At 55.1% G+C, this 22,250-nt stretch overlaps 11 protein-coding genes across 12 annotated transcripts; 6 read left to right on the plus strand and 5 right to left on the minus strand.

Annotated features, from left to right (window-relative positions):
- Positions 1–93: 93 nt before the first annotated feature.
- On the minus strand, positions 94–1,242 carry LMH87_006468 (uncharacterized protein; the record flags this gene model as incomplete). Its single annotated transcript, XM_056204360.1, has 3 exons — positions 94–796; positions 856–1,109; positions 1,177–1,242. 3 exons carry the CDS (start codon positions 1,240–1,242, stop codon positions 94–96), a joined length of 1,023 nt encoding a protein of 340 aa, XP_056059725.1.
- A 617-nt stretch (positions 1,243–1,859) lies between these two features.
- LMH87_006469 (uncharacterized protein) lies at positions 1,860–3,932 on the plus strand (the record flags this gene model as incomplete). Its single annotated transcript, XM_056204361.1, has 4 exons — positions 1,860–2,060; positions 2,114–2,414; positions 2,468–3,009; positions 3,057–3,932. The coding sequence occupies 4 exons, from the start codon at positions 1,860–1,862 to the stop codon at positions 3,930–3,932; spliced, it is 1,920 nt and encodes a 639-aa protein (XP_056059726.1).
- Positions 3,933–4,574: 642 nt separating this feature from the next.
- LMH87_006470 (uncharacterized protein) lies at positions 4,575–5,803 on the plus strand (the record flags this gene model as incomplete). Its single annotated transcript, XM_056204362.1, has 2 exons — positions 4,575–4,840; positions 4,918–5,803. 2 exons carry the CDS (start codon positions 4,575–4,577, stop codon positions 5,801–5,803), a joined length of 1,152 nt encoding a protein of 383 aa, XP_056059727.1.
- Positions 5,804–6,645: 842 nt separating this feature from the next.
- Positions 6,646–8,971, minus strand: LMH87_006471 (uncharacterized protein; the record flags this gene model as incomplete). The annotated part of the gene is made up of 7 exons (XM_056204363.1): positions 6,646–6,832; positions 6,890–6,996; positions 7,059–7,228; positions 7,393–7,457; positions 7,529–7,696; positions 8,518–8,536; positions 8,962–8,971. 7 exons carry the CDS (start codon positions 8,969–8,971, stop codon positions 6,646–6,648), a joined length of 726 nt encoding a protein of 241 aa, XP_056059728.1.
- A 73-nt stretch (positions 8,972–9,044) lies between these two features.
- Positions 9,045–10,741, plus strand: LMH87_006472 (uncharacterized protein; the record flags this gene model as incomplete). Its single annotated transcript, XM_056204365.1, has 4 exons — positions 9,045–9,126; positions 9,175–9,206; positions 9,255–9,334; positions 9,385–10,741. 4 exons carry the CDS (start codon positions 9,045–9,047, stop codon positions 10,739–10,741), a joined length of 1,551 nt encoding a protein of 516 aa, XP_056059729.1.
- Positions 10,742–12,071: 1,330 nt separating this feature from the next.
- LMH87_006473 (uncharacterized protein) lies at positions 12,072–12,716 on the plus strand (the record flags this gene model as incomplete). The annotated part of the gene is made up of 2 exons (XM_056204366.1): positions 12,072–12,239; positions 12,312–12,716. 2 exons carry the CDS (start codon positions 12,072–12,074, stop codon positions 12,714–12,716), a joined length of 573 nt encoding a protein of 190 aa, XP_056059730.1.
- Positions 12,717–12,955: 239 nt separating this feature from the next.
- Positions 12,956–13,339, minus strand: LMH87_006474 (uncharacterized protein; the record flags this gene model as incomplete). Its single annotated transcript, XM_056204367.1, has 1 exon — positions 12,956–13,339. One exon carries the CDS (start codon positions 13,337–13,339, stop codon positions 12,956–12,958), a length of 384 nt encoding a protein of 127 aa, XP_056059731.1.
- A 1,266-nt stretch (positions 13,340–14,605) lies between these two features.
- Positions 14,606–16,429, plus strand: LMH87_006475 (uncharacterized protein; the record flags this gene model as incomplete). Its single annotated transcript, XM_056204368.1, has 1 exon — positions 14,606–16,429. The coding sequence occupies one exon, from the start codon at positions 14,606–14,608 to the stop codon at positions 16,427–16,429; it is 1,824 nt and encodes a 607-aa protein (XP_056059732.1).
- Positions 16,430–17,737: 1,308 nt separating this feature from the next.
- On the plus strand, positions 17,738–18,643 carry LMH87_006476 (uncharacterized protein; the record flags this gene model as incomplete). Its single annotated transcript, XM_056204369.1, has 4 exons — positions 17,738–17,899; positions 17,984–18,336; positions 18,430–18,525; positions 18,598–18,643. 4 exons carry the CDS (start codon positions 17,738–17,740, stop codon positions 18,641–18,643), a joined length of 657 nt encoding a protein of 218 aa, XP_056059733.1.
- Positions 18,644–18,812: 169 nt separating this feature from the next.
- LMH87_006477 (uncharacterized protein) lies at positions 18,813–19,846 on the minus strand (the record flags this gene model as incomplete). Its single annotated transcript, XM_056204370.1, has 2 exons — positions 18,813–19,610; positions 19,688–19,846. The coding sequence occupies 2 exons, from the start codon at positions 19,844–19,846 to the stop codon at positions 18,813–18,815; spliced, it is 957 nt and encodes a 318-aa protein (XP_056059734.1).
- Positions 19,847–20,505: 659 nt separating this feature from the next.
- Positions 20,506–22,102, minus strand: LMH87_006478 (uncharacterized protein; the record flags this gene model as incomplete). Of its 2 annotated transcripts, none has more annotated exons than XM_056204371.1 (6): positions 20,506–20,568; positions 20,635–20,651; positions 20,791–20,861; positions 20,921–21,687; positions 21,772–21,890; positions 21,961–22,102. In XM_056204371.1, 6 exons carry the CDS (start codon positions 22,100–22,102, stop codon positions 20,506–20,508), a joined length of 1,179 nt encoding a protein of 392 aa, XP_056059735.1. The 2 variants fall into 2 exon arrangements, with proteins under 2 accessions (XP_056059735.1, XP_056059736.1); XM_056204372.1 differs by having other exon boundaries at positions 21,772–21,893.
- Between the last annotated feature and the right edge of the window lie 148 nt (positions 22,103–22,250).

The raw sequence follows: 22,250 nt of genomic DNA on the forward strand, positions 1-22,250 counted from the left end.
ATTCATCTGCTACCCCCAGCGTCTTAAAAGGTATCGTACATTGTCCGATGGTCTTTGACCCGCCATCTCCGTGTCTGAAGATCAAGTCACCCTTTATAACTCCTCCTCCTCTTTATCAGTGACCATTTTGGTGGCCTCTGCGGCGCACCGACCACCAGACTCGCCCTCTTTCTTGGGCATCGTGGCCTCCTTGTCAATCATTTGTCTCGAGACTGAAACAATGTTATCCTCAATGAGCTCTTGGCCAACATCTTCCAAATGCTTCTTTGGGTCGACCTTGCCGACATAGCGGGTCTTGAGCTGGTCCTTTGTCAATTCAGTTTCCTCCTTGACGCGCTTCTCGTAGCCGTCGGCCAAAGTAACAAGGCGCTCGAGACGGTCCTTGTTCTTCTCTCCTTCGACCTTAAAATCGTCCATCTCCAGTGCTTCTGTCCAAACGTGCTTGTGCAGGTTCATAAGCATGTTCTCCTCCAATGCCGTCTTGCGGTAGTTTATGCCGATCGAGTAGTAGTGTCGGTTGAGGCCGTGGATGAGTGCTTGGATGGAGGGCTTGTTGAGATGACCGAGGTTGCTCGTGCTTTGGCGTGGCTCCTGGCCCATCATAAGAAGCTGGGGATTGATGAGTCGGAAGGCATCGATAACGACCTTGCCCTTGACAGACTGGATAGGGTCAACGACGACAGCCACGGCGCGCGGGTTAAGCTGCTCGAATGACTGCTGAGTGTTGATATCAACAGAAGACAACCAGCAGCCGAAACCAGGATGCGAGTGGTACCAGCCGACGACGGACTCGGGGCTGAGCAGTCAGAGTTAGCATGCGGTACACGTGCGGGACTCGCTCTGAAGGGCACTTACCGTCCTGTTTGGCGCAACATGTCCATCATCTTTGTTTGAAATACGGGATCAACAGCCTCGACACTAACTCCAGTTCCCGATTGGGGCATGGCAAAGACATCCATGACTTTGACTGTGAAATCGTCGACAAACTCGCCCAACATCAGACCCATAACTTCCATAGGCACACCGGCGCGGCCGTGTCGCAGCATCTTGAGAAGGGCTAGTGATGAAATGTAAACAGTCTCAGAGTTATCGATCAGGTTCGTGTTGTCCTATGGCCAGCAAGTATTAGCGACAGGAAGACGAGCGCGCTTGATTGGAAGCTGCTTTGCTGCTTACCGATCCGTGAGCAGGGCCGCCCAGGCCGATGCCGCCGCCTCCCAGCAAGTTTCTGAAGCGCTCCATGGTAAATTTAGCTTTGAATGGACTGTATGATGAGGTGTAAGTATGCCGAAACAGAGAAGAAGCAAAATCTGTGGAAGTGCTGCGTTGATACAAGAAACGCGGCGATATCTGGGAAGCTTCTCGTAGCGCCTGTTTGACTGACGCCAGCCCGGTAGCCTGCTCTCAATGGAGCGTGGCGTGCAGAGCTTCGCTGGAGAGTCACGTGTAGATAGTGAGCGATTGCTGAGTTTGGTCCAGGTGCCAGCCAGGCGACGGCGGCGCCCCAACTCACTTTAGTGGCTAGGGTGGCCCCTTGGTTGGTGCTGCAGCTGAGCGAGCGGTGACACGTCGGTGGCACCGGCCACGGGCGAGCCCGTAACAACCTTTATCCGACACAGAGATCTGGAAAGTAGCGTGCTCCCACTCCCCACCCGCGCGCCGCCAGAAGTCCAATGTCGCATTCTGGGCTCTTTCTTATCCTCTTCCCTGCTTCATTGCTTCAGGCCTCCTCCTCGGCATGCCCAATCGGAGCTGAAGCAACGCGACCACACTCCTAAGATAGCCACTCTCCTCTCTATTTATTTCCCTATCTCATACAAAAGAGCGGATCTCGCATTTCTCCCGTCAAGCGCATCGCGATGGGCGAAGAAGAGACGAACATGGCCCAGCTGGGGTCAGTGGCCCTCAACGGCTCGTCCCCCAAGAAAGTTGCCTACTTTTACGACTCTGATATCGGCAACTATGCATATGTCACTGGTCATCCTATGAAGCCTCACCGCATTCGTTTGGCCCATAGCCTGATCATGCAATACAATTTGTACCAGAAAATGGAGATTTACGTGGGTTTGCTCTGCCTCGTTCACCTCTGCAAGACACTAACATGTGTATATAGCGCGCCAAACCCGCGACTCGAGGCGAAATGACGCAATTTCACACAGATGACTATATTGACTTCCTACAAAAAGTTACACCGGATAATATGGACAGCTATATGCGCGAGCAAGGCAAATACAACGTCGGCGACGACTGCCCTGTATTTGATGGCCTTTTTGAGTTTTGCGGTATCAGTGCCGGCGGCAGCATGGAAGGAGCTGCTAGGTTAAACCGACAGAAGTGCGACATCGCCGTCAACTGGGCCGGGGGTCTGCATCACGCCAAAAAATGTGAGGCCAGTGGCTTCTGCTACGTTAATGGTACGCCTCTACTTCGTCAAACATGTCCTTTTGCCTCCTAACCCTGCCAACAGATATTGTACTGGGCATTCTCGAACTCCTACGATTCATGAAGCGCGTGCTTTACATCGATATCGACGTCCACCACGGCGATGGTGTCGAGGAGGCTTTCTACACAACCGACCGTGTCATGACTGTCTCTTTTCACAAGTATGGAGAGTACTTCCCCGGAACCGGCGAACTTCGTGACATTGGTATCGGTCAAGGAAAACACTACTCTGTCAACTACCCGCTTCGCGACGGCATCACGGACGAATCCTACAAGTCCATCTTCGAGCCGGTTATCGAGAACGTCATGAAGTACTACCAACCGGAGGCTGTGGTTCTACAGTGCGGTGGAGACAGTCTCTCCGGCGATCGACTCGGCTGCTTCAACCTCAGCATGGATGGCCACGCCAACTGCGTCAGCTACGTCAAGAGCTTTGGCCTGCCTACTCTCGTCCTCGGCGGCGGCGGTTACACCATGCGTAACGTTGCTAGAACTTGGGCCTATGAAACGGGCGTTCTTGTTGGGCAAGATATGAGCCGTACTCTGCCTTATAACGAATACTATGAAGTATGCCTACCCCGCTACTGAATATTGAACGAGCTAACCAGTCGCAGTACTATGCCCCTGACTTCGAGCTGAACGTCCGATCATCCAACATGGAGAACTCCAACAGCCGCGAATACTTGGAAAAAATCACTGCTGCCGTAATCGACAATCTCCGGAATACGGGCCCGGTGCCCTCGGTACAAATGCAGGATGTTCCACGAAAGCCGTTCGGTGGCATGACTGACGAAGAGGAAGCCGAGTTGGACGACCTTGATGAAGACGAGAACAAGGACGTACGCATGACCGAGCACCGCTGGGACAAGCAGGTTGAGAATGGCGCTGAGTTTGAGCCCAGCGATGATGACGAGATAGCGCGAGCCAACGGCGCGACTCGCCAATCCAGCAACAAGCGCACCTTCACCGACTTTGGAAAGGACACTGAGGAAGAGGATGCTGCAAACTCTGTCGAAGCTGCCGATGGCAAGGCGGCGGAGGCAAACCCTGAGGATAGCCATGATGTAAACGATGATACCATTGAAGATATCGGCGCTACGGAGCAGGAGAAGGAGCCAGCCGCAGAAACCAGCGTGGAGAAAGCGGACAACGATAAGACTGATGGCGACGGCGATGTCGGCATGACTGACTCTGCTCCTGCTGAAGAAGAAGCAAAGATTAAAGAAGAGGAGCTGGAGACGGAGAACGCATCTGCCCCTGAAGCAGCTGGTACTGCTACAGCAGAGCCAGAAAAGCCAGCTGAAGAGCCGAACGCAAAACAGGACGAAACTAACGCTTCCAAGGATACGGAGAAGCCAGCAGGCGACGAAGAGAGCAAAGCCGAGAAAGCTGAGACGGCGGATAAGGAGGAGCAGCCAGCAGATGCCATGGATGTTGACGGGGACAAGGAAAGGGAAGGCGAGGCGAAAGTAACCGAGGCCGCCTCTTAGTCCAGCGCTCGAAGTACTTCATGCATAGAGATGACGTCTGGGTTTTCTACAGTGTTGGTTGAATGATTTTGCAAGCCTTGGATGGCACATGAGCCAATTCAGTTGACTGGGGCCAACCAATGGCGGCGTTCAGGGCGTTTGGCACAGCGCAGCAGCGTGCGGGACAGATGCGCAAACTGGTATCTTGTATAACAAAGTATGCTGAGATTGACCGAATTTGAATCAGTTTAGTAATGCAACTTGAATCAGTTTTCAAACAACTTTCGTTCATAAATTTCCCGGGATAATTTGCTCGCAGTTTGGAAACGCGGCGCCGATGACTGGCGCAAAGTGATGCGCTGCAGTGCGGCGCTCTGTTGACAGGGTAGCTCCAAGTGGGGTTCGTCGAGAAAAAAGGTTGCCTTCTCCATCGGAATCGTCCCCAAACTTTTTTTCCGTCACGACTACAGCAATTGTGCGCCTTTTGACCAACCGATCAATCCTTTCTTCTCCTCCAACTCTGGCGGCAATGTTGAGGTAGCACCTGGAAGATACAGAGAGTCTTTTGCGCCCACCGTGCGGACTTTCCGCTCGACAGCAACACCTGACGTTGAGTCACCCACTACGGCAGACGCCCGCCCACCATCCCACCAACCTCCAGCCATGTCGCGCGCGGCGGGAGGCGACGCCGACGCGGCGAAGCTGGCCGTCTGGAAGGAGGCGCTCTACGAAAAGTGCAGAGATGCTGCGCCCGAAAACGACATGTTTTCGCAAGACGACCTTTTGCGACTCGACGTCATTCCGAACAAGGATCTGATGCTGCTGGCACGTGTAGTGCAGTCTCTAAGCGATGACAAGCTCTTCATCACCATGCGCGAGTCCTCTGGCCAGGTGCTGTGGAAGTGGCGAGATGCTCAGGAAGCACACAAGTATGTCGCGGCTGCTGCCCTTGGCCGCTAGCAGGAGCGGGGTTTGGGGACACTGAAACTGACCCGAATTCGCACAGGTACAAGCAATGTACGACCGACGAACAAGTACTGGTATACTCGCTTGTCGACGATGCGGGCGGCGATGGAATATGGTCGCAGACGCTGCAGAAGCGCCTCAACATGCACGACTCGGTCCTCAAGAACGCGCTGAAGCAGCTTCAGACCAAGGGACTGATTGCGCCATTCAAAAATGTCGAGCACCCCAACAAGAAAATGTACATCAAGGCTTCGATCCGGCCCAGCGATCGCGCGACCGGCGGGCCTTGGTACACCGACCAGAATTTCGACGATGCCTTCATCGAAGAGTTGCAGCGTGTCGTCTTTGACTTCATCAAGCGCCAGAGCAGCTACCACAGCACGCACTCTGGATCCGGGGCGGCGAGGGCGCAGGCACCCAAGAAGGGCGTTATACAAGGTGGCCTGGAAAAAGGCAAGAAGCGGGATGCCCGGGAGATGAGCAAGCCGCCGTCAAAGGTGTCCAAGACGGCCCCCGGCACCACGCCCCGGAAGGAAGCGGCGCTGCTCCCGCTACCCGCTGGGTACACCGGCTACCCGTCCGTGCGAGATATTGCACGGCTGCTTTCTAGCAGCGGCATCACCAACAATACTATCCTGTCTGAGGAGGATGTGCGAAAGTTGATTGACGTCCTGGTCTGGGACAACCTCATCGAGCCCGTGCGCGTTGCGGGCAGAGTCGGCTACCGAGTAGCCAGAGTCGCCAAGCAGTCGACAGAGCCGTGGGCAGGCCGCGAAGATCCCACAGGACCAGAGCTCTACACAAGCCCCTACACGGAAGCACCCTGTGGCCGATGCCCCGTCTTTGACCTCTGCGAGGACGGTGGCCCTGTCGGTCCCAGCAACTGCGAGTACTTCAAGACCTGGCTCGGCATAATCGACCCTTGAAGAAGAGCAAGATTCTGTCAACGCCCAGATACCTATACCCTGGACCGAATTTTGCTGGCTCGTCCCATCGCTCCGAACAAGGCGGGGTCCTATCGATTTGGCGCAGATAAGAATAGCGCCAAAGAGAAGAACCCTGAAAATGACGACGGCAATGATCCTCGCTAGCGCTAGTCTTGGCCAGGACTCCTATATACTCGGCCGAATGAGTCGTTCTGCTTCATGTTGGACACCAAATGAAGAGAGCCTGTCTTGCACAAAGTCGCAGATTGTGCCCAAGCCGCATTCTCCGCCTTGCAGGCATTTGATGTGGACCTGGGCCACAGAGTCCAACGGCACTGTATGGGCTGCCTTGGACCGAACTGTATATAAATCATGAAGCATCTACATAATGAATTAAGCAAACAAGTAAAAGTGAAGAAAAAAAAAGCAAAACCCCCCCCCCCCCCGAAGACCCTTGCAATGCATGATGCAGTGTTATGCATGTGTAAAACGCGCAGTGCAATCCCAATGCAATGCATGTCTGGCAGTGTGAACGGGCCTGCATCGACGGGGATGGGACGGCTATAGCAGGCAAACCCTTTGGCGGGGGCTAGGCGTCCAAAAGGAAATTCGGTTGAAAAGAGATATTGGCAGTCATGCATGCCGGGGCAATATAAAATTGTGGTGACATCTCAGAAGTTGGCATATATTATGGATAGCTAAATTTGTTAGGCAGATCCACGACACAATTCATGAGTTATCAACATCCCTCCGTCTTTTGCAAGATTTAGTTTCACAGTTTTTGTTCATCCACACCCATTACTTAAGAGAGGTTTAGAGATACACAGCATTGAGCTCAGCGCCTACTCAGCACCAGAGTTGGTGATGGTGGGGCGCTTGCTGTACTTGACAGTGCCGGAGCCGGAACCAGTAGCCTCGAGAGCCTTGACAATGTCCAGGGACTGCTGGTCAGCGACCTCGCCAAAAACGACGTGGCGGCCGTTCAACCAAGAAGTAACGACGGTGGTAACGAAAAATTGGGAGCCGTTGCTGCGCAGTCGGTTAGTTGCGCGCCGAGATTTAAAAACGAACGACGAGAGAGCTTACGTGTTGGGGCCGGCGTTGGCCATGGACAGCAGACCAGGCTTGTCATGCTTCAGCTGGAAGTTCTCATCGGCGAACTTGTCGCCGTAGATGGACTTGCCACCGGTGCCCTATAACAAGAAACGAATAAGTATGACGAAATATTGATTGTAGCTCGGTGGAGGATTCGTACGTTGCCGCGTGTGAAGTCACCACCCTGGAGCATGAAGTTGGGAATGATGCGGTGGAAGTCAGAGCCCTTGTAACCGAAGCCCTTCTCGCCAGTGCAGAGGGCACGGAAGTTCGCGGCAGTCTTGGGAACAACATCGTCAAAGAGGTTGAAGTTGATGCGACCTTTCTGGACTGTAATAATGGAAAATTTGGTCAGCAGGGGCTGTGCAGTTGAACGCGCGGCAGGAAGCCAGGCGCATCGAGCACATCTCAACAATTCAATGCCTCGCAAGACATTGAGCGCTACCGAGGAGACGGTTGATGCAAATTGACTCGGAGAATAAAAAACTACTCACCCTCAACGGCCTTGGTTTCCTCGCCGTTCTTGAAGACGGGACCCTCCCACTCGACGTCGAAGAAACTACAACAGCCGTGTTAGTTGAGCAAGGTTATCAAGCGAACAGGCACAGTCAGAAGCTGCATGCGACTTACACCTTGGAGTTACCCATTGCTGTGGTTGCCGAGAAGAAGCGAGGTTTGTTGAAAGTTTTGGAAGAAGAGACAAGCTGCGGAAGAGTGAAAGGTCTAGGAGCAGCAGAGCAAAAGGCTCGGCGGGGTAGTAGGAGGGGTTGGAAAAGAGCTGATCTCATTTTGGCTGTCCTGGAGGGGTCGAATAGTTAGCGGGATATTCCGGCCAATTAGCGCAACCGGCTGGGTAAAAACAGGTGGGACATTTCAGAAGACGCCAGTCACGTGTGGTCCCGTCGCCCTGGAAGCCGCCTGGCGGCCCCTGGAAGCTCCCCACGACTGTTGAAGCTTGAACGCTCCAGCTGCAGTGACAGACAGAGCTAGTCCCGTTGCCCCAGCTTTCCCGCAGGCGTTCCCGTAGGCGCGCAGCAGGAGGAGCTGGTGCGAACGCTCTCACCAGCTTGACAAGCCGTACCAGTCGCCTGCACATGTCGATGAGCAAAGCTCCTGCGCAAGCAGTCAGGTCGCCACGCACACACTCCAAGCCCAGGGCCGCCGCTGTCGTCGTCACGTCTGCTGCAGTTCGTTCGCTGCTCGACATGCCAGATTTTGCGCATTGGTGAGACCTGAACCAGAGTCCACTGGCGTGCAGGAGGCGGAGGCGGAGGCACACGCTCATTGGAGGGCACCAGAGCCGCCTGGCAAACTAACTGGTGGTTGCCATGGCGTGCCGACCTATCAACCAGGACTGTTGTCTTGCATGGCATCGCAGCCAGGTTTGCTTGGAGCAGCGCAGTGCTGTCCGCTTTGCCAGCGGCGCAGCCAAGGTGCAGCGCAGGCCGATTGCTTCCGATGCGACGCGACTTTCTGCGAGGCTCTGATGAGACGACAGCTCCTGGAAGCAGCCAGATGAGAGTGACAAGGGCTCTCGCCGGCGGGCATGCTCGTGTCTGGCTTGTTGCCAAAAACTGGCAGATACAAAATCAATCGTGATGGAATGAGACTTGACGTACCTGTAAACCTGGATGCAAACTAATGTACAAGGTGTGATGGTGTTAATAGATGATAAAAGGTAAGGGGCGAGTTGTATCCCCCAGAGGTAAAAAGTTTCGGTGAGGCCGACCCAGCAGCGCCAGAGTCATTCCGGCCTAAGGTTTCAGGTACCTTCTGCAACCAAAAGCTGCACTCGCAAGAGCAACGAGAGCCAGTGTTGCCGTCAGCCTCGCGAATTTTTGCAAAGCCGGATACAGTTTTATGCCAGAATTACTCAATACTGTCTTTTTCGATTATTTTACCCCTGCGACTCTTCCAATGCCCTTCCAATCGCTGTGCAGAGTTTCATGATAGCGTGTACATCACGTGACTCGTCATTGTCGGGCGAGGGACGTCACCGTGTCCAGATCACGGAGACTACGGCCTCCTAGAGCCAAATTCAAGGGACGCATCCAGGCTCGAACCGCTAGCCATTGGCGAGATTTGAAGCGCCCGTCCACCGAACTGACATTTTTAATCGAAAGGCCGCAGTCGCAGCCTCTTCAGGATGGATTTCAACGATCTCAAGAGCACTGTGTCGAACCTGACCTTGTATGATATCAAGGCCGGGTTCCGCAAAGCACAAAATGGTATGTGGCAGAGCGAGCCTCTCAAGTGTCCTGCTAACGGATGACCAGCTGTCATGAACTATACAGAGATGGAGTCCAAGGTTTGTCATGCGACCATCTCACCATGCTATAACTAATGCCGTTCAAAGGTGCGAGAGGCAACTAATAATGAACCGTGGGGTGCCTCGTCGACAACGATGCAAGAAATCGCCAATGGCACATTCAGCTAGTAAGCGCTGTAGATGCGACTGGCCGTGATACTCTTCTGACTGTGTATAGCCAAACACTCAACGAGATTATGCCCATGATATACCGACGCTTCACCGAAAAATCCGCCGAGGAGTGGCGCCAGATCTACAAGGCCCTGCAGCTACTGGAATTTCTTATCAAGCACGGATCCGAACGAGTCATTGATGATGCCAGAGGCCATATTACATTGCTCAAGATGCTGCGCCAGTTCCACTTCATCGACCAGAATGGTAAAGATCAGGGCATCAATGTCCGAAACCGAGCCAAGGAATTAGCTGAACTCTTGGGCGACGTCGAACGAATCAGAACCGAGCGTAAGAAGGCTCGTGCGACGAAGAACAAATATACTGGTGTAGAAGGTGGCGGGATGTATGGCGGAGGCAGCAGCAGCCGCTACGGCGGTTTCGGCCCCGAGTCCTCGGGAGGTGGCTCTGCCATGTATGGTGGATTCTCCGGAGGCGTCTATGGCGATGGCGGTGGCTTTGGAGGTCAATCCAGTGACTATCAAGAAGGCGGCGATGCCGGCCGATCTGACCGATTCGAAGCATATGACGAGTTTGAAGGGAGTGAAAGACCGGCGACTAGCTCGACCAGAAGAACCAGAGCCGAGCGTCCCGGCACCAAGAAGACCACGCCCGAGGCCGCCAAGCCCAAGGAACCCGAAGTCGATCTGTTTTCTTTCGACGAGCCCGCTACTACCTCGAGTGCACCAGCTCCTGCCTCCGGCTCCGGTCTGGCTGATCTCGCCGACCCTAGCAGTGCGCCTCCAGCGGCCAACGAAGACGATGACGAGTTTGACGACTTCCAGTCTGCTGCACCCTCAGCACAGCCTTCTGCCCCGGCTGCTCCGGCCGCCTTTGCTCAGCCATTGGCCGCTCCCGCAGCAGCACCCACAGCGGCCGCCTCTTCTCAGGCGTTTGCTGCTCTGTCGCCGTCGGCGAGCACATCAGCTACTCCTAGCGTCAACTACAATGCATTTAGTGCTTCTACACAAGCGATCAAACCTGCTGCTCCTGCCAACTTCCAGCAATCGGGACCCAACTACTTCAGCGGCGTCCAGTCCCAGGGCAGCACTCAAGTCAGCACACCCACAATTCCCACGGCGACAAGCTCCGGACCTACGACCATGGCCAACACGCGACCAGTCCAGGGCAGCAGCAAGCCAGCTACCCCTGCTGCTGGGGGCGACGCCTTTGGTGCTCTGTGGGGCAAGGCCAGCGCCGGCATCAAAAAGACAAACACGGCGACATCTGGCCCTGCTCTAGGCCAATTGGCCAAGGAGAAGAGCAGCGCCAACATTTGGGGCTCCTCTGCGCCCAACTCTCAGACAATGGGTGGCGGCGCTGGAGCTGCTGGTGGCTCGGCTTCCGGCGACCTGCTTGGCTAAACTGGTCTGTACAGGCCTGGCTGTATGCACGACAAGACTGGGAACCTATAAACCAATGGAAGGAGTGGAGATGCAAGGCATTGAGGCTGCAGCAGGCTTACACGTACACGGTACAGTGTGTCGATCGTTGAAAGTTTAGGCAAGCATCCTTTTTTTTTTCTTTTCAAAATAGGCTGTGTTAGATTGGCGTACTTGGTGCTACAATAATTGACCTGTCAGTTGGTGACATTCCCAAACTTGCCGTCGCGTCGTATCCACCTAGTCCAAGTAAGATGTCGGTAGCCAAGAGAGTCTCGACCTGACGATCCGGATGCGAGGTGACCCAGATCCGGGCATGCCATGGCACCTCATCCTCTCATCTCGCCCACTATGCGGCCATGGACCCAGATCTTAAACACGGTGGCGTGCTGCAGTGCCGTAGTGCACGGGCTTTGTTTTCTCTACTCTGTCGTAAAAATAGCATACTTGGCCCGATAGCTGGGTCAACGCTGTGGCGTCTCAGCCCTTACCCGGCAAGAAGAGGTTTCAATCCTGGTAGTTTGACGTCCGGCGCTTAGATGGTGGTGGGCTGCCATTGGCTGGCGTGGGCGCCTGGCGATACTAGTGGCCGTCTCAAGTCGCGAGCAACATCGACCAGTCGGAGTAGGCTGTCCCCCACCCGTTGCGGGCTGGGACAGGGAAATAAAAATATCTTTTTGTGTTTTTACGGCTCAAGCTGTATCTGGCCAGACGTCTGTACCAGGGCTTGCATGGCGCCGGCAGGGCGTGACTTTGTTGATTCACCGTGAGGCGGGCTGTGCTTGATGAACCCGGTTTGTGGGAATCAGCGTGAAGCGGCAAAGCTGTATAAAGATTGGCAAACTTCCCCTTCTCTGGGATCAGTCTTTCTTTTGCTTCGGTATACAACTTTCCATCAAACATCCAGCACCTTTTTCTTTTCCCCTTTACTTTCTTTTTTTTTTCTTGTGTTTTTTCCTTATTCCCTTTGTCGCTGTCTGCATTGCCATTCACTTCACTTACACGAGACTACACAATACAAAAGCGCCCCCAATTCTCTCCAGACACTGCACATTATTTCCCCCCGGAGACAGGCTCTCGTTACATTCCTACTTGAATTCTTTTTTCTTTGAATTTCTTCCCAACTCTCTTCAGTTTTCTTTCTCAGCTCGTCAATTGAACCGAGAAGTTGCATCTTCTCTCCGCAAAAATTCCCCTCTCGAGCAGCCCAGCCGCTCGAATTCCATTCTACGCCAAGCACCTTCCGCTTCGCACCGCCAATTCCACCTCACGCCCCCGGCTCTCGCTCCGCACGCCGACATCCGTTTCCATAATGGCGGCGCCTCCAGCTCTCGGGGCCTTGGGTCTCACCTTTACCGTCATGCGGGCCATGCAATTCATCGGGCTCGTCATCATCATTGGCCTGAGCTCGAGCTTTGTGTCCGAGATTGTGGTGTCGTCTTACGCGGCGCCTCCAGCCCTCATCGGCACTCTTGTCATTGTAAGTGAAGGCGCGCCGCTACAAGCTGTGAGGACCGCAACCAGACTAACCAGAAATTGAAAAAAAAAAAAGGCCTGTCTCGCTGAGGTCTACGTCATCATCAGCTACATTCTCTACTGGGATTCGCTTCTTCCGCTGCTCATCGCGACGGCGGCCGATTTCCTCTGCCTCATTGCCGGCATCGTCGTCGCATGCGTCGTGGGCAAGCCCGTCAGCTACCTCAACTGCAACGCCTTCCCCGCCAAGGGTAATACGGCCGTCTTCCTCAGCTCGCTCTTCGTCAACGTCAAGCGGCTGGGCGGCGACACGTTTGAGTGGGTGGGCCCCAGCAAGCCGTCGTGCCTGCAGCTCAAGTCGATCTGGGGCATCAGCATCGCCCTGTGCGCGCTCTTCACCCTGTCGACGGCGACGACGGCGTGCCTGTGGCGCCGCCTCAAGGGCAGTGCCGGCCCTCCCCCGCCCAAGGATCTCGAGTGAAGGTGCGGCCGCGGGAGGCCGGCAGCGAGGGGGGCCAGGGTGGTGGAGGGAGGAGGAGCAGCACGGGCGAGGACACCACCACCAGCCGCTGCCGCTACGCGACCGCGGGCCAGGAGCCTGGGGACGACGGCCATGGTGCGGGCTGGCAAGCTAGACGACAGCGACTCGGCGGACGACTTGGGCATCATGAACGTTCCCATGCCCGTGCCGCATCGCGAGCCCTGCTTCTCCTCCTGCGGTCACCGCCATCCAATCGTCTCGCCGCCGCCGCCGCCTTCCACGGCAGCAGCAGCAGGAATGAAGAGAACAAAGAGGTCGACGGCGAAGCGTGCGCCTCGGCCAATGCCCGAGCCGCTCACCTCGCTACCACCCATGCCGCCGGTGCCCGTGCTAACGGCTAGTGCTGTCCCCGGCACGCCTAGGCAGCTGGATGCGGCCGCCGTCGCTCCGGCACGAACGGGGTCGCGGCGCAAGACGCTGCTGGAACGGATAGAGGGATGGTGGGATCTGGGGCTCTTGGATAAGAGGCAGACGTTGTTTAGAAACCAAAGCAAAACAATGGCGGAGCAAAAATTGTAAGAGGGAAGGATGTTGGCAAACGAGGAAAAAGTCAGAGGCCGCATCAACAGCGGCTCCTTGTCTGGGTCGCTTCACTGCTTGGTGCTACGGCCAGGGCCCTGCCACAGCGCTACTGCGGGTGAAGTAGCATTGCAGAGAAGGCGTGGAATTTCTTGCCACGTTGTGTGTGAAATTAGACTGTCACTTTTTGTTGTTACTGCATTTTGTTGTCATTTACATGTCCTTTGCTATCTAAGGGGTTAGATCCTAATCAAGGTTTGCCTGGTAGTGCGGGCAGGCATATTGATCGACACCTTGGCAAAATAAACGAACTTTTGTCAAATGAATGTTTTGCCTCATTGTGACCCTAATCTGACGGCTTGAAGTAGAACGTTCTTGATGGGGGCTGAGACGGAGTTTGCCGTTGCGTGTGAGCAAAGTGTCTCATGAGCTATTATTATGTACTCGTAGCGAAGCAGGCGCGCGGGCAAGAAGTTAGCACTGGGATCGGCCAGCTGCCCTCAGCCCTGGCTGCGTCGCCGTCGGTTCGCTCAGCAGGGATCACCATCCTAGAACAACGTGGTTTATTAAGCCTGCCAAACGGCACTCAATATCCGACGCAATCTCACCACCAGCCCTGTACTCGCCTGTCAGCAATGCAATGCGTCGTACAGGACTGAATCAGACTCTTGCTCTGACTTTACCAGTAGACTACTAATTGAAATACACAAGAGATTGGATGTGTAGGGCAGCGTAAAGCACGGAGGAGCCTGCAGCCAAGTCTCTGGGAAGTTGGGGCTAGACATCCATGAGTCTAGTGTGAGGTCTGTCGATGGAGACCTCGCCTCCAGTCCGTCAGCACCAGCGGGGAAGCTGTTCGGTGCATCTGCCGAGGCTGACTAAAATGCTGAGCTGTGCCGAGTTGATGGCAATAAAAAGCCCTGTGGAATGAATACAGTTATTATTAGTTGGCCGTAGGCTGAATCGAAATCGCATGCATTGTCCCCCACCACACTTGCGAGTCCGCTGTAACTACTTGTAGATTGCATCTCACCAGCGCGCCCACCAAACTCCACTGAGGCGCCCGGGACTTGCGACCTTGTGGTGCGCCCCCAACTACTTTCTGACCAGTCGCGCGATAAAACAAGCAGCTCGTCTTCTTCTGCCGCCGCCGAGCTGTTCATCAAGAACCTTGCTCATCCATCTACCAAATCGCACGCCCAGTCTCGGACTGACAACTTACGAAGCCTCCTTCGCCCCCTTTAGCCGGAGACTAACCCCGCAGTTCATCTCATCTCCGGCTGTCCCAGTCGACCGGCATCGCCAGAAGCATGTCCGCCCTCAGAAACCTGCTCTCGGGCAAGGTGCGCTCGCAGTCGGGCTGCTACACCTGCCGACTGCGCCGCAAGAAGTGCGACGAGAAGCGCCCCGTCTGCGATGGCTGCGCGGCCCTCGAGATTACCTGCTTCTACGGCGAGCAGAAGCCCGACTGGATGGACGGCGGCCCCAAGCAGCGCGCCATGGCCGAGTCGATCAAGTCGCAGGTCAAGAAGCAGGCCAGCCAGCGCCGCGATCGCAAGTATCTCGAGATGCTGGAGAATGGCACCCGCATGGTCAATCTCAACGACGAACCCGCCAATGGCCACTCGAGCGACACGGCCGTCCTGTCGTCCGAGAGCGACCATCCCTTTGATACGTCGCCGAGTGCTTTTAGCGCGACCACCGGCGGCCCATCGCCCGACATGCCGTGGCACCACCAGCTCATGGGCCCCAACGGCTCGCAAAAGAGTGACTACGACTCGGGCCAGGATACGCATCTCATCATGAACTACGTCGACTTTGTGTTCCCCTATTTGTTCCCTTACTATCAGCCGCCGATCCTCGTCGGCGGTCGCGGCTGGGTCCTCGATGCGTTTCTCCACGGCAGCCGCTCCATCTACTATACAGCCATTGCTCTGTCATCCTGGTTCTTTGGTGTGCTTCTTGCTGGAGGATTAGAGGAGCACGCGCACTGCACCGAGAGAATGGCGCGACAGCTGCACCACCAGATGGGCATCAGCCTGAAGGAGCTCCAGAAGAACATCTACGCCATCAGCCTCAAGAAGGACAATTTTGATATCCGTGAGGGTCTCGCGGTGATGCAGAGCGTCATCCAGATGCTGGTGTTTGAAGTCACGGCCGCCAACAAGGAGAACTGGAAGCTGCACCTCGATGCCGCCATTGCGCTGTTTGTCAAGATCCTCCCGCAGCCCGAGCAGTGGACAGAGAAGCTGAACGGGCTGTGGACACCGAAGTGGCCGCCTCCCGAGATGGGCATCCGGCGCCCGTGGAGCACCGACCAGGCGGCGCTGCGTTTCTTTGGCGCCAACCTGCTGTACATCGATGTCATGTCGAGCATCACCATGTCGCAGCGACCGCGACTGGCCAGCTACCACGAGCCCGTCATCCCGAGCTGCCCCAAGAATAAGCTCTCGACGGAGCCGCAGTCGGCCGGTCCGCTGCTGATGGAAGAGTTCTACGGCCTGTCCAACTGGGTCATCCAGACCCTGGGCGACATTGCCGCGCTGGATGCGTACAAGAAGGAGCAGCAAAAGGCGGGCACGCTGTCAGTGGCGGACCTCGCGTCGCGCGGCGACGTCCTGTTCCAGGTGGTCAAGACGGGCATCCGGCACCTGGACAACCAGGACTACTCGCAGACGCCGGTCGAGCGCGCCGTCTCCGTCATCCGCGACCCGCTGTCGAGCTTGAACCCGGCGTCGGCCGCGGCCAAGCCCAACTTTATCATCCAGAACCTCATCTGGCTGCACGCCGCCTCGCTGTACCTCGGCACCGTGGTGTCGGGATGGCAGCCGCAGGACCCGGACGTGCGGCGGTCGGTCGACAAGGTGACGGAGCTGCTGCTGGACATGCCCGACGGCAAGACGATGCAGTCGATGGCGTTTCCGTTTTGCGTGGCCGGCTGCCTGTCGCCGCCGGAGCACCACGACAAGTACAGGGGCATGGTCACCCGGCTGGGTCCACTGCAGGTCTTTGGTACCATACAGGAGGCCAAGAACATCATGGAGAAGACGTGGGCCAACAGCACCGAGGTGGACGAGAGCTGGGATATCGCCAAGTGCCTGAACAGTCTTGGTCACGGCGCGCTGCTCATTTAGGAAGTGTGTAATAAATTGCCTGAGTCGCACAGTATGAGGTCCGAATGTGGAGTTTGGGCGCTCTGAATTTGGTTTTTTTTTCTTTGTTCGTATTTTCTTTGAGGCTATGATTCGTCATGTATATTGGGCGGGGACCCTTGTGGACAGCATATTGACAGGTTGCGTGGATGAGCAGCTACGTGCTTCATACTGTACAGATTGTATCTTCTACTTGTTTTCTTTTCTCAGAATGTAGCGAAGATGGGGTGGAAACAAAAAAAAATGAATCTTAAGACTAAACAAGAAAGGCATTGCCTGCCAAGGTGTAGCTTCGAGTTTACCGATGTTCCGAGATTTTCTACAGTGCTGACAGCCTGGGCTGGCTGTGGACGCCCATCGCAGCCTCGCAGGTGAGCTAGTTTAAGGTTTATTGGGGCCAAGGCACGTCACTGTTTTAGCTTGCTTTGACGCTCTTGTTGCCTCGTTTGCGCGACAACCCGTGTTTCGAGGCTAATGCCCAAGTCAATCGCTGAAGGTGCTTTGACTTTTTGCCAAGATGAGGAAGAAAACCCGAGCTCTCTGCAGCCACCCGTCGGTCCACGCCGAGTCCGCGAGACGATGAGGCTACAGTATGGTGCAGGTACCTACCTACCTACCTAGCATCCAACTTGCTTCCCGCACGCTAATTTCGGCAGCAAAGGCCGCCCGCCACATCTGCACGAGGCCCCCTAGCGCAGCGCAGGATATAAAAAAAACTTGCTCAATCCTGCGCTGGTGGTGTCAGACCTGTGACGCCGCGAGCCATATTTTCCTTGAGTTAACCCACCCTGTCAACAAGTGTCATGATCGCCTTGCGGCGCTAGTTGGAGGACCCGACCCGACGAGGTGGCCAGCCATTTTCGCACAAGGGTAGACGCGGGACCCTGGCAACCTAATAAAGCATGGAGAAACACGCGATCAGTGTCACGCAGCCAAGCTGAAGGAACTGAGGGGTTCTGAGAGCTTCTGAGCACGTTTCTGAGGCGAGGCTAGGGCCATTGTGGGTGCCGCTCTGGATGCCACGCCTGTGATAAAGCCTGTCACCTTCCCACCACCCTCGACCGTTTCCAGAAAGTCTCAGTTGTCTGTTTTTTTTTTTTTTTCCTTTACGCTTTGTGCTAGTTCGTATTCTCGACACGAGCAGATTTTCTGCTTTCGTATCTCTTCCTGGGCAGCAAGGTTCTACGTCTTTGACGTACGCACAGACTTGGTCTTTGCAAAGTTATAAACATCACACGGACAAGGGCCGCCTTCCACCACAACCCAACTTACACACATACACATACCAAGATGGACATGTCAATGGCCTCGTCGAGCACGGCCATGTCCATGAGCACCACGGCTACCGCCGCGGCCGCCGGCCAGACAATGGGCGGCATGGATCACGGCGGCATGGACATGGGCGGCGGCATGGGCATGGGCGGCAGCGGAGGCCGACAGTGCAAGATTGATGTAAATGAAACTTTCCCTTCCAGCTCAGTCTCGAGACCTTGTGCGCGCGCCCAAGCAGCGGACTAACCATGCTTTCTCCTCCAGATGCTCTTCAACGTCAACACCATTGGCAGCTGCTTCTTCACCGACAAGTTCTACATTGAGACTAACGGCCAGTTCGCCGGCGCCTGCATCCTCGCCCTCGTCCTCGTCGTCGCCCTCGAGGCCCTGCGCCGCGCCACCCGCGAGTTTGACCGCTTCATCACCAGCCAGCACGTCGCCCGGTACCGCGCCAGCAGCAGCGGCGCCGCCGCGGCCGCCGCCGCTCGCAAGGACAGCTCCGAAGGCGTGGTCGCACCCTGCGCCCCGATTCCGCCCTTCCGCCCGAGCCTGCTGCAGCAGGCCATTCGCGCCTCCCTGCACATGCTTCAATTTGGAACCGCCTACATTGTGATGCTGTAAGCTGTCTCCTCCCTTCACCCCCTCGGAACGTCGGGAGGTACGAGTTCGGGTGGAACGTTGGATTGCTAACCAGTGGTGTTGCGCGACAGGTTTGCCATGTACTACAATGGCTACATTCTGCTCTGTATTGTTCTCGGCGCTTTCATTGGCTTCATGGCGTTCAACTGGGAGCCTATCGCTGTTTCGTAAGTGAACCTTCTTTTCTTCTTTCTTTTTAACACGTGAGATCTGGTACATTGGTGTTAACATTGGGGTAGGGATGAGCCCAACGGCACCAAGGAGTCCACCGTCTGCTGCGGTTGAGCAAGAATTGGGATGAGACACTGTCAGATGTGATTTATTGCTTTATCGAATAAAGATTAATTAAGCGAAATGTGTTTGGAATTGCAGTTTCGATATAATACAGGCATTCCTTTCTTCACCAATGACCCACTGTGCCATTCATATTAAACGATAGATGCGGCTTCTCTATTTACAGCTCGTCGGCATGAGCGGTAGGGTTCTCGCCCGCCGACGTCAAAGCACCTTTGGCGTGACCTGGTGTCTGGCTCGTCTTCTTGGCATGCCGCTCCAGCGCCAGCAGCTCTCTCGGGCTGCCGTCCGCGCCGCAGCTGGCAAAGCGCCACCAGTTGCCGTAGTACGTGCCGACGACGTTGGTCAGGATCCAGCGGATGGGCGCCGGCATGGGCGGCCAGTGCGCCCAGCGGCCGCGCTCAAACGTGCGGTCGAGGTTGAGGAAGAAGAACGGCACCACGTCCAGCACGCCGGCCTTTGTGACCGTCTTCTTGCCCCACGACTTGAAGACGAGCGCGGCGGCGGCGGCGGCGTCGCTGCCCTCGACCGGAGCCCGGGGGTGCGCGGCAAGGGCGGCAATCGTCTGGACCTCGCTGTGGAGGTGGTCGTCCAGCGGCGCGCGGAAGGAGTCCATGATGCGGAGCAGCTCGTCGGCGGAGAGCTCGGTCGATTTGGAGAGGCCCTTGAGGTAGCGCTCGAACTGCACGACGCCGTCGATGAAGGCCTCGTGCTCCTTGTGCGTCTCTGCCCAGACGGTCTTGTCGTCGAGCAGGTCCGACACCTTGTCGAAGAGGTTGTCTTCTTCGTCGTCGTGGTGCGACGTGACAAACGAGGCCCATGTGAGCGAGTACTGGACAAAGTCGGACGAGAGCTCGTCGTCAATGTACGGGGCTTGCTGGTAGATGGAGTTGAAGCCGCGGATCATGGCATTGTGCACAAGGGCCATGTGCGTGGCCCCAGCCGTGAAGAGATCAGTCTACAGACAAGACATGTTAGACAAGGTTAATTTTTTTAAAAAAAACAAAAGCTATCCCAGGCTGAGCTGTTCCGCACCTTGCCTGTGAGGTGCTGCGGCGTGGCCACGAGCGGGATTGGCGCGTCCGCCCATTGCGACGCAGGGGCCGAGGTTTTGGCCATGTAGGGCGAGTAGTTGAAGAAGCTCGTCATGGCGAGACATGCTGTCCCGAATGCGAGAGTGCCAGCCAGGGACATGGCGGGCCAGCTATAAATAAGGCAGAATGTGTGTGCTAAACTGGAGCTCCTGGCACGATGTGAATGATGAGTGGTCTGCTTTACCAGATGAACTCAGCCCATTGTCAAGAGTCGATCAGAGTGTGAGCCGGGCGCGGGATGCTTAGGTTACAGCGGCCCCGATTGGCTGATGCTGCGTGTTTAGGGCGTTGAGGAGTGCATTACAGGGGACGATCTGCTAAGTACCTACCTACCCACACGCGAGCGGGATATTTTAGGAGGGGTCAAATACAGTGTTAGGCTTAATATGTATTCCTCCTATCCTGTTAGGGTGTTAGAACACTTAACACTTTGTAAGAAGAAAAAAAATATATAATTTCTGATATGACTGGGTGCCCTGATATCCTAGCACGATAGGAGGAATATGTTATACACGGAGGAGCTCTCAGGTGCCCTGTCCAAAAACACCCCCCTCTCGCCGAGGTAGCTAGGGCGCTGGCTGAGGACACTACCTGCCTACAGCTACCAATGAGGTATCATGCGCCCACGTCGTTGTCTTGCTTCGACGTGATACCAGAAAGCAGTCTACGCTCCTCGGGATTGATTTCTAGACGACATTGCAAATCCGGCATATTTAAAACGGTCAGGTACAATGAAAGTGGCGAGCCCACCAACGTTGTCTAACTTACTGGTAGTACCGCGCCTGACACGTTCGGGCTCGAGGGTAGCCGAATGCCATCGACCTGCAAGGTGGGTAAACGCAAGAACTAGCATTACACGCTGTAAAACGACATGACAATCTGACATACAAGATAAATGTAAAGAACTAGATAGGAAACGGCCTGCGCTTTTATAAGAAATAAGGGTACAATAACTGTGACAGGTTCATGCATAGACAATGCTTTGTCACTCCAACTGCTTAATCTCGAAAGTTGTATAATCGCCGTTGAGAAGCACATCCTTACTTGGGTCATATTTTTCCAAACTGTCAAGTGGGCCATACTTTTCGCACAAGAAAAGCATGTCGTTGTATGCACTATGGAGAAACATCTGTTAGATTTGTTGCCAGCCGACTTTGCCGTAGACGCAACTCACGTTTCTCTCGAGATACTCCCACGATGGCCTGCGGAGTCCGTCAGGTACGGGTGGATGCTGTACAAGCGATTGCGATCGTCCCATTCCTCTTTAGGGTCAGAGGCCGTGTAAGCGCGCTTGTAATAGAGCATAAACTTGGAGTTTCGAAAGTAAGTTGTCCATCTGCATCGCCAAGTGCCGAATTCCATCTCGTTGTGAGCATAAGTGCACCCAGGATCAAATACAACAATCTTTCCGGTGCTTGTATCGCAGCCGACGTTGTTCTCCCAGAGATCGCCATGCACCAGCGCGGGGGTTATGTTCCTTCCGTCAGATTGCAGCGCACCCAGAAGCCGCGGAATCACAACATCAATCAGCTGATTGCAGGCAGCCTCTAGTTCTGGCCAGACTCCATTGGTGTCATTATCGTAGTCGATGACATCCCGGAGCAAGTTGGTAAAGCAGGCAGCCCAGCTGTCCTCCCAAGTGACTGTACGTTCCATCTTGCCGATGACAGTCTTCACAGGATAGCCAAACATGCCGGTGGGAGACTTGCCATTCTTATGCATAGCTGCAATTGTGTCGGCAAATGCTCTTCGATCTGGCGCCTCGTTAAAACGCATGTCATGAAAAGCGCAGACATAAAAGTAGCAAATCTCGCCCGGGCCAATGCTGTACTGACCCCATCCGGAGGGCTCAGGCACCAACCCTGGGCACGCTTGGTTGATTGTGACCGCTGAGTGGTATGCACCCTCTACCAGTGCACGAGCGCCTTGTCCAGTGATGCACTGTGGAGTTGGTAATTAGTTCGCCGCTTCAAGCTTCGGCACGCCAAAGACCTCTACAGGCACTCTCGACCTATTTAGGCGTACCTTCAAAAAGTATTGCCTTTCAGAGCCATCTTTCAATATCGTCGAAAGTCGAGCCGTTTTCGCCCATGCAGAGACTCCACTCCTCATTGCCTCTTGTACTTCGATGCCGGGCGGGAGTACTGCTTATAAGAAAGTTCTGTTAGCCTGCATACAAGTACATTTGCTTTTCAAGTTGTCACTTTTACTTGCCTGAAAAGACTGCTTTATGAACTTTGAAGTTCCCGGGTATGTTTGCGTACGCATTGTCACATTCGTCAGTCTCGACCGAATCAAGAGTCAGGTGCAGACCAGGCTGCTCGACGACTCTTGAGGTCACCAATGTGCTGGACATGGTTTCGATTGCCGTCGACACGTCTGCTTACGATGCAAGGGTAGATGCCATGACGCGCCAAGTGAGGGGAAACGCCATCCTCTTATGTTTGTGCTTCCTCTGTAACTTCTGGTAAATGCGAGGCAGTGGAGGCCATGCAAGGATTCTC

Source organism: Akanthomyces muscarius, chromosome 1 (genome assembly GCF_028009165.1).
Source record: "Akanthomyces muscarius strain Ve6 chromosome 1, whole genome shotgun sequence".
Taxonomy (NCBI): Eukaryota; Fungi; Ascomycota; class Sordariomycetes; order Hypocreales; family Cordycipitaceae; genus Akanthomyces; species Akanthomyces muscarius.